Genomic DNA, 14319 nt, shown 5'->3' on the forward strand with positions numbered 1-14319 from the left:
AAAAAATCAGAGAAGAATTTAAATCACATATACCTTTTTTAATCTGCTAGTTTCTTGAACTTGAGGGAATTGAAAAATAAACATGCCTGTATGAGCAAATCCTGGTCACCAGTCAATACAAGCAGAAGGACCTGTCACACTGATATGTAAAATGTAATGAGTTCATAGATTTAATATAGATTTAATATATATTTAATATAGTGCAAAACAGGAGCACAAAGATGAAGTTACCAGAAAGGTCCCCACTGCAGCCTGGGCTCTGTGTGCTGTCAGAGCAGGTCTATGCTGAGACACCAAAGTAGAAGACAGAAGCTGGATCAAACACTAAGTTACCACATGCCTGTAGCTACATTACCTACCATCATGCCAAAAAGCATTAGATGAACTAGCATGTTTCTCATCTCCATCAGCATCACGTACATGTTCTCACAGAGACCACCACCACTACATAAATTCAGCTACAGGCCACTGCAAGCCCCCTTCCATTGGCAGACAACTCACTAACACACAAAAAACAGTGTAGTAGTATGTCTAGTTATATGTAAGTGAAAAATGCTTAAGAATGTGAAAGCTAATTCTCCTCTTAACTCTGTGTCTCTGTGAAAAGGCACAGTCGATGTATCTATAAAATGAAAGGCAATCAGATAGGAAACAAAAATGTGTAACAACATAAATACAAAGCAGAAGAGAGAAGTAAGGATTTGCAGTGCATAAAATAAAATTCATTCATTGCTGTGTATAAAATAACATCTTACTGCCACTTAACTCTTCAGTGTTTCAAGGCACTTGTCTCCAGTGTTTGCCAACTTCATTTAAAGCTGAGGCTGACTGAAGGTGGCAGCTTGTCTCTGCCACAATCAGGAGCTAGACAGTTTAAGGGGCATAGAACACAAGAAAGCAGTAGCTACTGCAGCCTTTTCAATTTTCCTTCAGTTGCTTAAATTGTTATATTGTGACTGTAGTTTTGGATTTGTGTTCACATTAACTAGAACTTAGGGAGGAATTATTTAATTTCCATAATATAAGATAATGGTGAGCCCATACAACCCACAAGAGAATGGAAACCTAGTTAATTATAACCTTGCTTAATGTACAGTGATAATGTTAAGTGATGGTGTCTGCAGGATGAACACATGAGTTAATTTAAATTTATTAACTGTGTTAAAAACTGTGTCACAGAAGGCAGTAAGGGCAGGGAATTCAGACTTTTAAGTAATTCAATTTGAGGGAAGAGGAAATTTCATAAGATGCAAAATATTACGTGCTTAAAGCACTCAAATCTTAAAACACAGTGAGCATATTATGAGGACATGGCACAGCAGAACAGCAGGGAAAGAGGGCTGGGAACTCCTGACACTCAACCAATGTTGTAATTTTCCCCTAATACCATGTTTGGGCAGTGAAAAGTCCTGAGGCCCAGCTTAGAAAGACAGAATGGTGATCACAGACCACCATAGATTCATATGTGGGTATGGCAGACACAGTAGGAGAGGAATCATGAGGGAAGCTGCCAATCTTGCCCAATGCTGGGGTCTGCATCATATGAGCCCTGAGCTAACTGCAGCCTTTTGAGCAGCATACCATGGAGTTGCAAGAAGTCTACTTCCATCTTCTCCAGATGATTCAGCTTTTCAATGCAGCAGGATAGGAGGGCAAAAAAAGCAGACCCAGATCCAGTATTTTACTATTACAAATTAAAAAAATATAGGAAGAATGAAATAAAGGGTATACACAGAGTCACAGGTGCAGTTGTTCAGTAGAAAAGCATTCATTCACTCCGCCTGTGTTAATCTAAGCCCTTGTATTAGAGCTGGCAGAAGAAAGAGATCCACTCTGAGGACCACATGGCACAACGTGCCCTGCTCCACCACACCATGTCCTCCCACCCTCTCACATCAGGAGGGGCCAGGTGGCTGAAGCTGCTTCCCCTGCTTCTCTCCTCCATCACATTGAAACCTGAGCTTCCACCATGGATGCAAGTACTCCCCCTGCTTCCCTGGTTTACCTTCTGTTACTTGACTGCACAAACACTCTCCACAACCACAAGAAACAGAACTCCAGCAAGCTCATAACCCACAACTGAAAAATCTGAGCAATGAGGACCCTATGTTTGCATGCAGGGTAACCTTTAACCCCAGAGAGTATGGTGGATCACCCTACAAAACAGCTGGACAGCCAGCTTGGCAGAGCAGGGCAAATCAGGGGGCAAGGATGCAGAGCTCAGGGAGGTGGCCTTTACTGCTTATTGGACCTACAATGGTAGCCTGTGCTAGTATGCCTAATACAGATGTTCCAAGAGGCAAAGCTGAAGGCATAAACCCACAGCAAACCACGATGTAGCAACTGGGCTTGATTGTCCAGAGTCTGCCTTTGGAAGTGTGAGTGCTGGGCAAGCTGTGTGTTGGAGAGGAGGTACATGGAAGCTGTTTAATATAGATTTATCAGAGAACAAGTGTTAGAGAAGAATTAAAATTGCTGACACAGCTGCACGGTGTTCTCACAACTTTAAAATTAGGACAATTACCAGCCATTCACTTATTTGTGTGTCCAAGGACTCAAGCTACAAATTACTATGTACTATATAACTCAAGGCAACCAGCACTTTCTCACTCTCTCTCTCTCTCTCTCTAGGAGCAGGGAGGCCATCAGTGAACCAGTGCTGAATGACATCATACAAAAACATACATTTACACAAAATAAAAGGCACCATCGATACTGTTCCGCACTGACTTCATACATGGCTTAGAGAGTATCAGACAAAGGAATCAGTAACATGCAGAACTATTGAGTGCTACTGTTGTAGAGCAACATTTCACCCTGGTGTAAAACAGATCAGGACTTCTGTCTTGGTTTTTATATAGTCAAACATGACTCCAGGCCTTTTTGCATAGCTCTAGTTTCCTTGACATGAGTCTAATATAAATGCCTCATTCACTTTTACTTTCTATAGAGGCCTTGCATTCAAGCACATCTCTCTTCAGTGATGTTACTAGACATAATTCTTTTAAGAGAGTAATAGGTCCTTGAATGTATGAACTCCAGAGCCTAAATGCAGCTCTCACAGTTCTATTGTAAAACTGCAATATTTTACATGCTTAGTATAGATAAAAATTGACAGATCGTCTTTGTTACTCTGCACTTCAATTACCACTTGCTAGCAATTAAGAGAATCCTTTCTCAACTCCCCTAATACCTGAAGCCATAATAAACACCTCTTGCATCCAGCAAAATCACATCTTCCCTGTTCTGGAACAATTTCACAGACCCCAACTCCTTTCACATTTCATTCAACAGCTATGTCCTTGATCCACAAGCTGCCTCACAAATCTGACTCTGCCAACACCTGAGCCTACTTGCCCCTCATGTCATAATCCACTTATCAACACAATACCAAATATCTGATTGCCCAAGTAACAGCAGTTTACATTCCATGGAAAACAGCAAAGGAAAACAAGGGAGATAGTGCAGTTCTGTGGCCACTGAAGAGAAACCACACTTGCTGCAGAGCATTTTGAGTGTCTGCACAGACCCATCCCCCTTTGCTTTTCTGGTCATGAAACACTGGTTAGTCCTTCACTCCATGTAGCACTGGAGCAGTTGCCAAATCAGAATTAAATGGACCCAAAGTACCACCTACCACAAATTTTTGCTCAGATCAGAAGTGTGTTAGAAGCTGGCTTAGGAGAGCCTGATGCTATTAAATACTCAGAGCTAAAAGCCTATTTATTTTCTAATGCTTTACTGCTCAACACAAAGCACAGACTGATAAATTCTTTCACACATTTTTTTTTTTATCATGTGCATCAGCACAGTTCAGAATTTCAACAACCAAACAGCTGTCTTCATTTCTTTCCCTTGCACAGTTATTTTTCCAGTAAAACTTTGCAGGAGAGAATTACCCTGCTAGTGAGAAAAGCAGTATGCCCAAGGAGTTGCAAACAGCCAGTAAAATTTCTGTGTTACACACAAATGTGTGTAACAAGAAAAAAACCCCCAATCAGTATTTCGCTACACACACACACACATACATAGATAGATAAAATCTTCCTCCAAAGCAATGTGCATAAACAAAATCTCAATTCCTTAAGAAAAAGAATGTCTAGCTAGGATACGAGACAGAGGCTCTTCTTTCCCCTACATCAAAACTAAAAGACACCCTACATACAGACAATTTAGTATCCAAGCTTCTTCTAGAGAATGAAGGAGGGGTAAAAATAGATCTTTGGCTCTTCAGTCTGCAGATTTCCATGTTTTCACATGCAAAATGTTGCATAAACTCAAAACATCTCTCTTGGCCATATGTTTCTTCCAGACACTCCTTAGAAACCATATAAATGTCTCTAATAAACAGCTTGCTTAAATGTACGTAGCTGTAGGACAGACAAGTCATCGGCCTGATGACATTCCAAAATCCCAGGCTAGTAACTTACAGCATCACAGGTTCTCTCCCTTTGAGCCAGACAACAAGGGGAGAGGACAGAATGCTGTCTCTTTCTTTGACAAAACCAGACATGCCTACACACTGGTAGAATGAGCAGAAACAACACACTGAAACTGGGAAGACACTGGAAGTGGTTTGGGAATCACTGCTGCATTGGCTTTCTGACACATCAAACATTAACTAAGAAAGACATTATTGGATCCTGTATTCTGTGCAGCAATAAGCAAAGTGATGTTCTTGATGTTAGGCTGTGCCATAGGAACGGAGAGAAAAGAATAAAAACCCAACAGAAATACATGGAAATAGACAAGTCCATTTTGCACACCCAGTTGACCACTTTTTTGCCTCCTTTATGCATCTTGGATCTTTCAAGTTGAAGAAAAGAGTGCAAATAGTCTAAATTCACAAAACAGAAAGAAAAGCTATGGACAGACTATCCCCTGCAGCTAATACAGTAGGCTAAGTGCCTGAGCTTTGCAATCTGAGGTTATGCTAGGTGGGCACCTTTCCTAGTGACTACAAACGGTAACTTTAACTCCAGGTTTCATGCTAGAACCACCAAATCCTTGGGATACGAGGACTGACTTGCTAGTAAAATAATACTCAGTGCTGCATTTATTACTTTCTGACTGGATCATTAATCACCACCTGGTGATTATATACATTAATCACCACCTAGTGAAATTATCTATTTCATATAAATAGTTATCACCATAACATCTGAAAGCTTAAGCAGTTATGTAATACCACTTACATCTCATGATTAGGGTTTCTATGGCTCCAATAATCAAATTACACCTTCTCTTTCAGATTGACAGACAAAACTCTATGGCATGAATACTGGTTAAGGTTCCTGAAAAATAATTTATCTTCACGATAATGCTGTGACACAAACAGTGTCTATAAACAGGAGATTTCATTACTGCCTTTTTCTTCATATAACCATCATCTGCACATGGCCTGAATATCTGACAAAGACTGACAGCAAAAGAATTATTCAATTTTGAAAAAAAACAACAAAATAAACAAAAAATACCCCCCCCAAAACAAACACAAACAAAAACCCCAAAACCAAACAAACAACAAAACACAACAAAACAAACAAAAAACCCACACAAAACAAAACCATAAAACCCCCACAAAAACAAACAAACACAAAACAAAAATAACACCAAATACCCCTTCCCCCTCAAGAAGCAGTGAGTAGTGTAGGTTTTGGAGTTTCTCTGCACTCTGCTCATGACCAGAATTGTAATTGCTTGAAAACAAGGGAAGGGTTAGAGAAAGTGAGAAATCTGTGACAATAACAATCTAGTAATGAAGTTACTGGCAGAGTGTGTTTGGGGCTGGAACTTTGACATCATTCATCTCAGGCAAGTGTGTTTATCATTAAATTTCACTCTCAGCTTTTGTCACATTGAAGTTACTCTACCTTAGATAGTGCCCACGCTATTCATTTGCAAGAAAGATAAGGCAGTCAAAAATGGCCTACAGCCTTTCTGGCATAGCTCCTCTTCCCTTTCATCATGGAAAAGCAACTTTGGGCCCAAGGAACACTTTGTCTAGCAGTAAATTCAATTGTCTCCATGTAAAAAGAGTTGGAGTTCTTTTTAAGCAGATCCACATTTGCTGTGGGTTCTTTCATTTTTCTTCCCAAGCACCATTCAATTAGTGCTGTTCCCAGCCAAACTGAAGCCTTCTCTGGAGGGACAACAGCAGCTCAGCAGTATGAAGGTGTAGGCAGAGATCACTGCTATTTTGCTTGCTCTGTTCTTGCTTACGAGATAAGGGCACACTTGGCTCTGTCGAAACTCTCCACTGGCACCTGAATTACTGAAGACTGGAGTGCTTTTCTTCCCATGACTGCAGTGGGAACACATACTTCAGGTAGCTCAGAGCTTCAAAGCACCTGTCACACAGTCACTATACCTCTGAAAAGCCACCCCATTAACTCAACAGCTATGAAAAGGCTATAGAACTCATACCAAAGGATTTCCTTGGTCAAAACTTTCTGAAGTACCTCACTTAGTGTTCTGATGGACAGATTTAACTAAACAACACTTTAACTGAGTCCATACTGAGGGGATAAAGGGTAACCCTGGGTTCCCACTAGCAGTCTACGTGCCAACAACTTTGTCCAAGATGTGTCAGGTCAGCTGGTGGCACACTGGAAATGCTCCCAGGGCAAGGCACACACAATTAGTTGGATAACACTACATTCTCACAGCACTACATACATGTGGAAATGGAGAAGCAGCTCCCACTGCACCTCCTGCAAACCATGAACAGATAGAACCTTAAGTATCAACCTATGATTTAGGCCATCTTGCTCCTTTTTGGACACATTTTATCATTAGTAATAAATACACATATAGCAGAAATGCCAATGGCTCCCTCCAAACAAAGCTGTCACTGGAAGCTTTTGACCACTGAAAATACCTGAAAAGTACAATCTGACTCCTTCAGGAGAAAGAAGATTATGTTTCTCATTAGTTATATTCTACCAATTTGTATAATTTTCTAACTGTCTGCAAAAGTACCTGTGAAAAAGAAAGGGGCAAACTGATGAGAACACAGGCTCAACAAGACTCAAGAAGAGAACATGCATCCTTACATGCTCTCACAGAACTTCCTAAGGGTGCTGGGCTTTTCCTGGTTGCGCCTTTGTCGAAACCAACGTTGAATGCTGCGTACATCCCAGTCCAGCTGCTTGGAGAGGCCTTCCAGCCTCTTCTCATCCGGATGCTACAAAACAGAGAAGCACAAAAATTATTTTCTAACTCAACTGTATTAACACTTTAAATTCAGAACCACTGTAATTGACTCTTGCTTCTTACCAAGGCTGTCTGTCAGGCACATGGATACACAGAAATATGTTCACAGAAATCTCTATTGGCAGATTCCCATCAGAAAACGTTTACAATGACAATTACTAATCTAGAAGTACAGATGCTGTAATATGACATGCAGGTCCATTACTGATAAAAAACTTTAAAGAGACAATGGGATTGAAACTTGCTTGAAACTTGGAAGTGAAGTTTAGCAGCCATAAAATGCCATGCCTTTCTGGAGCAGTGGCTCTTACAAACACCCCACTGCCTGCCACACACTGATACCTGTTCCAGTCTCCTACATCAGGATCTTTGTCCTATCGACTATTGCACTAGGGAAGATGGTTTGATTGACACACAAAGAAGATAAGTCCCATGTTTCTGCATGATAATGTTCAAAAATGAGGTCGTTAAACAAAGTGACAACTTCAAAAGGAACATCACCTTGACAACAGGGAGACAGAATTGTTTTCTGTAAAACTAAATACACACAAATATTCTCCAAAGCAGAAAATGCAGACCAGAGCAGAGGTAAGGCAAAAGAAAATGAATCTGTCCTTAATTTGAAGAGCAGTACAGGACAAAGCTCCAATCATACAACAATTTGATATGTACAGTGACACATACATACTACTTATATATTTCTCCTGATCACACAGTTTTTTTTAAATAAACAGAAAAATGCACAATCTGTTTTCTGGAACTTTAGCTTTATTTCTGCAAACAAGTTATGTATATTGAAGTACAAGAGCTCTTATAACAAAGAGCTTTAAATTTTTTATTGTTGCAAGACACAAACCAGCAAAATTTCTGTTAGGCTGAAGTTTTGTCTATCAGCCTCCAAGAAAACACAGGAAAGAGGGGGAAATGAAAGGATGAGACAAGAGAAGGTTAAAGTATTTCCCATCCATTTCAATGAAGTTTTTTAGTCAACCACAGTATCTACTAGTTTTTCAATCGAAGGTTAAGAAAAGCAATTTCTGTAACCTTAGAAAAATGAAATGTTTGATGCAGCTCTTGGGAATTTGACTAGAGTGAACTGCTCAATTCACAGGCTTGCTATGTAAGATTCAAAAAAGGCACGTAGCTACTAAATTGGACAGTTTCTCTGAGAGCAGCTAACAGATTCTTGCAGGAAAGCAGATATTTTTGTTTGGAGCTCTTCACACTCACAGGTATTTCAGGCCCTGTGTCAGACTACCAGACTTTATGATGAAATATTAAAACCAAACAAATAAACAACCCCACAACTAACAAAACCTAAGCATTCTTCCTTCAGCTGAGTCTGTGTGAGAGTATATCCTGCAGCTTTCAGAAACAAGGCACATGCAATTCCCTCCCTAAAAACAGGACAAAAGTCACAGCAAATGCCATGGTGATCTCTGGATAGTGTAGGACACACAAGCAAGACAGATCCACTGCCTATTTCACTGTCTGTGACACTGAACCCAATGTTTCCCTTTAAGACTTTACTACTCTCTGAAGTTTACACTGCTGCCCAGCCGCAGTCTGGAGCCAAGGTGGGAATGGAAAGATCCTGCAGAAAAATTTATGCTTGAAAAGCATGGACAGATCAACAAACAGGTTGAGATGTCATATGGTGAGAGATGTAGAGACAGATATGTAGGTTGTGGGGGAGAATCTTGTACAATAAAGATATGCAAGCTGTAAATAAAACATTTTTCAGTCAGTGTCTCCCACTGTTCTATGTTGTTCCCCTTTAGCTGGGACACCAGTAAGACAGGCCTTTCCCTAGAAGGAGGAGCTTTGAAGTTTCATGGAAAACTCAGTATCAATATTACTGGCTTACAATGAGCCCTTTTTTTTTACTAAAAACCCCAACAATTTAGCAAAAATTGATACAAAATAGATAAGAAGCAAAAACAGATAAGAAGCAAAAATACGTAGGTGGCATATGGCATCTACAAGGTGTTTCTGTGACAATTTTTTTAAAATTGAAAACTTACAGGAGACATGACAAACAGACAGACAACCACTCAAGCTGGCATATTAATGACATCCCCAATATTTGAATTTCTGAACTGAGGTGCAAAATGCAGCACTGCAGCACTGTGTTTATCTGTTAGCCTTGCTTTGTTCAGACATAGTTTACAGTGCCACATCCCACTTGATAAGGTAAATATTTTAGTCAGACACACTACCTTTGTAATAGCTGTGAAAACCTTCTCCAAGATAGCATTAGGTTGAGCTTTCTGTGGTCCATTGGCTTGGACTTTAAGGCCTAAGGCACATGGTTTAGCAATGAACCTGTGAGAAACAGAAAAATGAGAGAAGAAAACAGGTGAAATCCTTCAGTTATTTACTTCATTACTGTTATCAATTTGGTAAATGGGCAAACATTATAACCCTGCCAACAAAAACAATACTTAGTTTTACAGCTCAAAAGCAAGCTCTTATAGGCAATTACATCACAAAATAAGGAACATCACTTTGATGGATGAAAGGAACTCCTGGAACACATGAAACAGAGGACTTTCTTTCATGTTGTGAAGAAAGAGATTACAACAAAAGCATGAGAAGAATACCTCCTAGAGAAGCACCAACTAAAGAGCAGAGCAGGGCAGCTTGAGGAGCATATATTATCCTCCAAACACAGCCTTTTTAAAAATCAGCTTCCAAAGCAGCTACTGCCTCAGGACTCCTTTGGCACACTGGAATTTCAGAATCCTGAGAGGCAGCAAGCTTAAGCTGCCCAGTCAATACAATTTTCTAAAAGCATAAAATTTACATGGTACAGAGACACAAGCAATACTCTTCTGCTCAAGTATGAGGCTGTCCAAAATCCTAACACCTATCTCTAAGTTCTCTGAGACATTTTAGAGTTGAATTGCATAGTTTGCATTACATATCGTCAAAGACCACCACTCTACTCACAAAAAATTAAATTATTTGTAACTATGAGTCTAAATCTGGAATTCCCATGAAAGCCATAAACACTGTATTAGAATCACATTCCTATCTGCACACAATGAACTTCTGCCATCTTTGAACTATAGAACTCGTGATTTCACTTAAACAGCCTCTGTTTCCCAGAACTTCATTTGCTAACAAGGACCAAAACAACATTTGGTGCTTAAGCAGTTCCACATTTATCCAGCTGAATGACCACAAGCTATAAAAAAAAAATTCTGGAATTCTTACCCACACACAAGGCCCATTTTTTAAGCCCTGTTATGAGCTACAACTGCTGTTTCTGCCATGTTTAAGACAGCACTGCTGATTAAAGGGAATTAAGTCCTAATCAATGTGATAATGGTTACAGCAATACCTGTGGTAGTGAAAGTGGTAAAGTGGTAGTGATAAAGAAAGATGGGTGATGCCAGACTACCCTGTTTTCCCGGAGAAAAATTCTTGATACATTGACACAATTCCATATGAAAGGCAATTCTATAGACTGAAATCATGTTGGTGATTGACTGAGAGTGAGAAGACATATTCAAAAACAATGCAGTGTGCAATATATCAGTGATCTTACTATTTGCTCCTAGTGTGTTACAGACGAAAAAACCCTTATACTCTGCACTTAAAACTGGCATGTCTAAAACATCCTCAGAGGCAAAGATATGCAAGAGTCTTACCAGGTCCCAAACCCAGCAATAACTGGCAAAGTACATTTAGATTTTTAAATAATAACAATACTACTACTACTACTATTATTATTATTATTTAGGTACACATCATCCCACACATTAGTAAACCTTTTTTTTCCCTTGCAGTATTTTAAGTACACAAAGTTCATTCCCTCACTTAAGTAACTTTATTTTGTGGCCAACTTCAATACAGAAGCCCACTCAGAAATTTTCATTAGTGCAAGTGAGAAAAGCTAAGACAGTGCATATTTCACACTTTCCTGAAATATCTTGGTTAATCACAGCTTAAATCAGTCACTTTTGTCATTCATTTTTATCAAAAGTAGGTCACCTTATGGACCAAAAGACAGGACTAAAGGCCTGTTATTACATACCATCCATCCCCTAACTAATAATCTAGTTTCTGAGAAGACACCTCAGTATGGCACAAAGGATCTGCACAAAATTGCTCTGGAGACTGCTCCTACACGACCTCTGCTAACAGATAAAAAGTAAAATGGAGCAAACAGGCAGGACCTTAGCTATGAAGTCCCCATGTACTCTGACAATATGCAAGGTTGTTTTAGCCTTTCATGTCCACAAAAACATTTGAGTTAATTACTTGTCAATGCACAATGAGAGTTGAGTCTCCTCTTCCTGTGCTGAGCATGCATCTAATGTACAGCAGTGAAAAAACTGTGGTGAATGTTAAGGTGTGCAGCACATCTCTGAGTCATCCCAAGCATAACTAGAAGATCTCCAGAGGTCTCTTCCCACTGCAACCATTCTGGGGTACCAAACTCTAGTGAAGTGGTAGGCTCTGATTACATACATTCAGTATCCCTGTGAAACAAGTAAAAACTCTCACACACTGGCATAGTTCAAGTGATGCTTGCATAAAAGGCTGCTCACATTGCTAACACCAGCCAGGTGTGAGCTCCAAAAATCACCAAAAAACAAACAAGCAAACTATTCCTTGCCAATCAAATATGTCCATAAAATCTCAGTTTCCTATCAGTACACTTAAAGATATCAGGGAAGGCAGTTAAACCAGCAAAAAATTCTCTCTGTGCTAAAAATGTACACAGATCTGTTTACAGGAGTCTGACTCCTTTTTTGAAAGAGTGATGCAGAGCAAATTTTCCCAGCTCATCTACTTTATGCTCACTAAACACAGATTATTCCAGGGATTTATGATTACAATTGTCTAACTTGTTGAACATTGCTTGCTGGTTTTAAACAGAAACAATCTAAATTTGCTCAAAGGATGAGTAAAAGCAGAAGAGGCTTGTGTCTGAGCAGATGCTCAACCGATTTACTGCCACAACACTCAAAAACAATTACTGAGTTTGTTATTTTGGTATAGCTGACCTACTTAACTCAGAAGTTACTTGCATTAGCAACAATTAAAATAAAACAAACAAAACCCCCCCACAAAACCTCTTAATAGTTCCAGAACAAAATCAGTAGATAAACAGGGTTGTCACTTCAGTACACCTATCCCAGAAGCGATTTTGGCTTTATGTTTCACAACTTACGTTGCAGAAGATCCAATAGGACACAATGTCTGAAGCACAGGCAGGGCTCTTAATGGAGGCAATCTCATCCAAAATGTATGTACACAGGAAAGTTAACTTCACTGAACTTTTTTGGATTTGCTGAGAAATGGGTCAGAACTCCCACAATGAAACCTTTTCAAAGGAAAGAACCTGTCTGGTGAAGCAAAAAGCCAAGCACACAACTCTGTATGTCAGCAAGAGCCTTCTTCCACAGAGCATCCCAAGCAGCATCTCAAAGAGCAGTGTAAAGGACAGCACAGAGCCAACCTTTCCATGGGCACCTATTCCAAACCCTCCTGCAATGACTTCAGAAAAACACACACATACACCTGCCTTTCATCTGAGATGTTCAGTGCTTCTCCTCCTCTCCTCTCCTCCCACACTGGCATCATTATCCCATACTTCACATTAAATTATACAAACTAAAAACTCTATGGTTCAATCCACATGTGTTTCCAAAAAAACAAAAGCTAAGGTAAAAGATAGTTGTGTAAAAAAACAGATTTGGTATCTGTATTTCGGCTTTCAGACTTACTGATTAGTACAGAGCAAAACCATAATTTTAAGTAAATGAAACAAATTATCCTTATCACTTGACAGCAGTATTAGGAAAAGCTTTGTCCTAACAGAGTTATTCTTAGGAAACACAACTGATATGACTGACCCATACCCTTCTTTCAATCACTGTAAAACTGTTTCATTTATGCAGTGGATTTCTCATATTTATATTGTCCTGTCTTTTTGACTGAAAATACATCACTAAAAGACACATTTCCTCATGGTGCAAAGTTAAAAATACTCCCATTTTCTGAAGATTTTGATCCAATAACAAAAACCACGACCAGTAACATTTGGCTTGAGCTACCTTTGCATACCTGCTAGCTCCCATCACAAGCTGGAGGTCAGACCCCACTGATCACTGACCCAATTCCAGACCCTGTTCACACATGCTGCTAATCCTTTGTGCCCCACAGAACTGGAATATCTATTTAATCCTTTCTCCAGGTTAGTTCATAATAGGACTGACTCATGCAGGAGGTGTTCTGCCACCAATATGGGACTACTCCAGCTGAACCTCTCCCAGCAGTGCTCCAGTTGCTTTTCCAGTCCATATGTTACTATGAAAATGGGAAGCAAATAAGGCCAGCACTTTACGAACAGAAGTAGTCATTTTTTCCAAATATGCAAGCATTTTTTAAAAATATATACATATGTATAAAGTTTTAAGCATTTCAGTTTCTCCTTAAACTCTAAGACTGAAATCAGGGGAAACTACATGCTCCAGAATAGCAACAAGCACTGCACAAATGCAGACAAAGGTCACAAATAAATATTTTTGCAGCCAGCTGTCTAATGCTTTCTTTCTTTGTAATCTCTAAAAATAAAGTTTAGTCACTCTGTAACTTTCCAAGCACAGATCAGAGAAAGGGAGAAGGAACAGAAGGGGTGATAGACTCTAGTCCCCCCACCTCTAACACATGGTGCCTTCTCTCAGCTGCCCTCCACCAGCCTCACCAAGGCTGTAGAAGGTATGGATAATACAATTCTGAAGGTACCACTCTCACCCTTTTTGCACTAGAATCAGGACACACAAGTCAGGGTCAGTGTCATAAAATTCAGGCTCCAAAATTGTAGCCCACTGCTAAAGGTCAATGAAGACAAAAATATTCTCCCAACTTCTAGAAAGTTGTGGCTTAGGGACTTTTTAGACCAAAAAAGGCATCTTTGCACACAGCAGTCCCCAAAGAGCTGACCTTTCATCCCCAAGCTGCACTAGTAGCTCATTGAGCTTGTGAAAACTTTCCACAGTCTATGGCAGAGCTCTCCAATGTAAATTCAGACTCTGTGAGGATAACCATCCCACTTCATTTTGAACACATTGCTGGTCAGTCAGTTTT

At 39.7% G+C, this 14319-nt stretch overlaps 1 protein-coding gene across 7 annotated transcripts in view; it reads right to left on the bottom strand.

The window, feature by feature from the left end:
* The window catches only part of CERS6 (ceramide synthase 6), a 105718-nt gene that overhangs the window by 54997 nt on the left and 36402 nt on the right, over positions 1-14319 (bottom strand). For 6 of the 7 annotated variants that reach the window (XM_064434579.1, XM_064434578.1, XM_064434577.1 and 3 more), the window contains exons 2-3: positions 9435-9540; positions 7056-7186 (exon numbers count right to left, since the gene is read on the bottom strand). In XM_064434579.1, the coding sequence (XP_064290649.1) occupies positions 7056-7186; positions 9435-9540 (237 nt within the window). Of the gene's footprint in view, positions 1-7055; positions 7187-9434; positions 9541-12400; positions 12484-14319 lie in introns of those variants that run through there. The other variant, XM_064434580.1, reaches the window with a different exon arrangement.

This window comes from Passer domesticus, chromosome 10, assembly GCF_036417665.1.
Source record: "Passer domesticus isolate bPasDom1 chromosome 10, bPasDom1.hap1, whole genome shotgun sequence".
Taxonomy (NCBI): Eukaryota; Metazoa; Chordata; class Aves; order Passeriformes; family Passeridae; genus Passer; species Passer domesticus.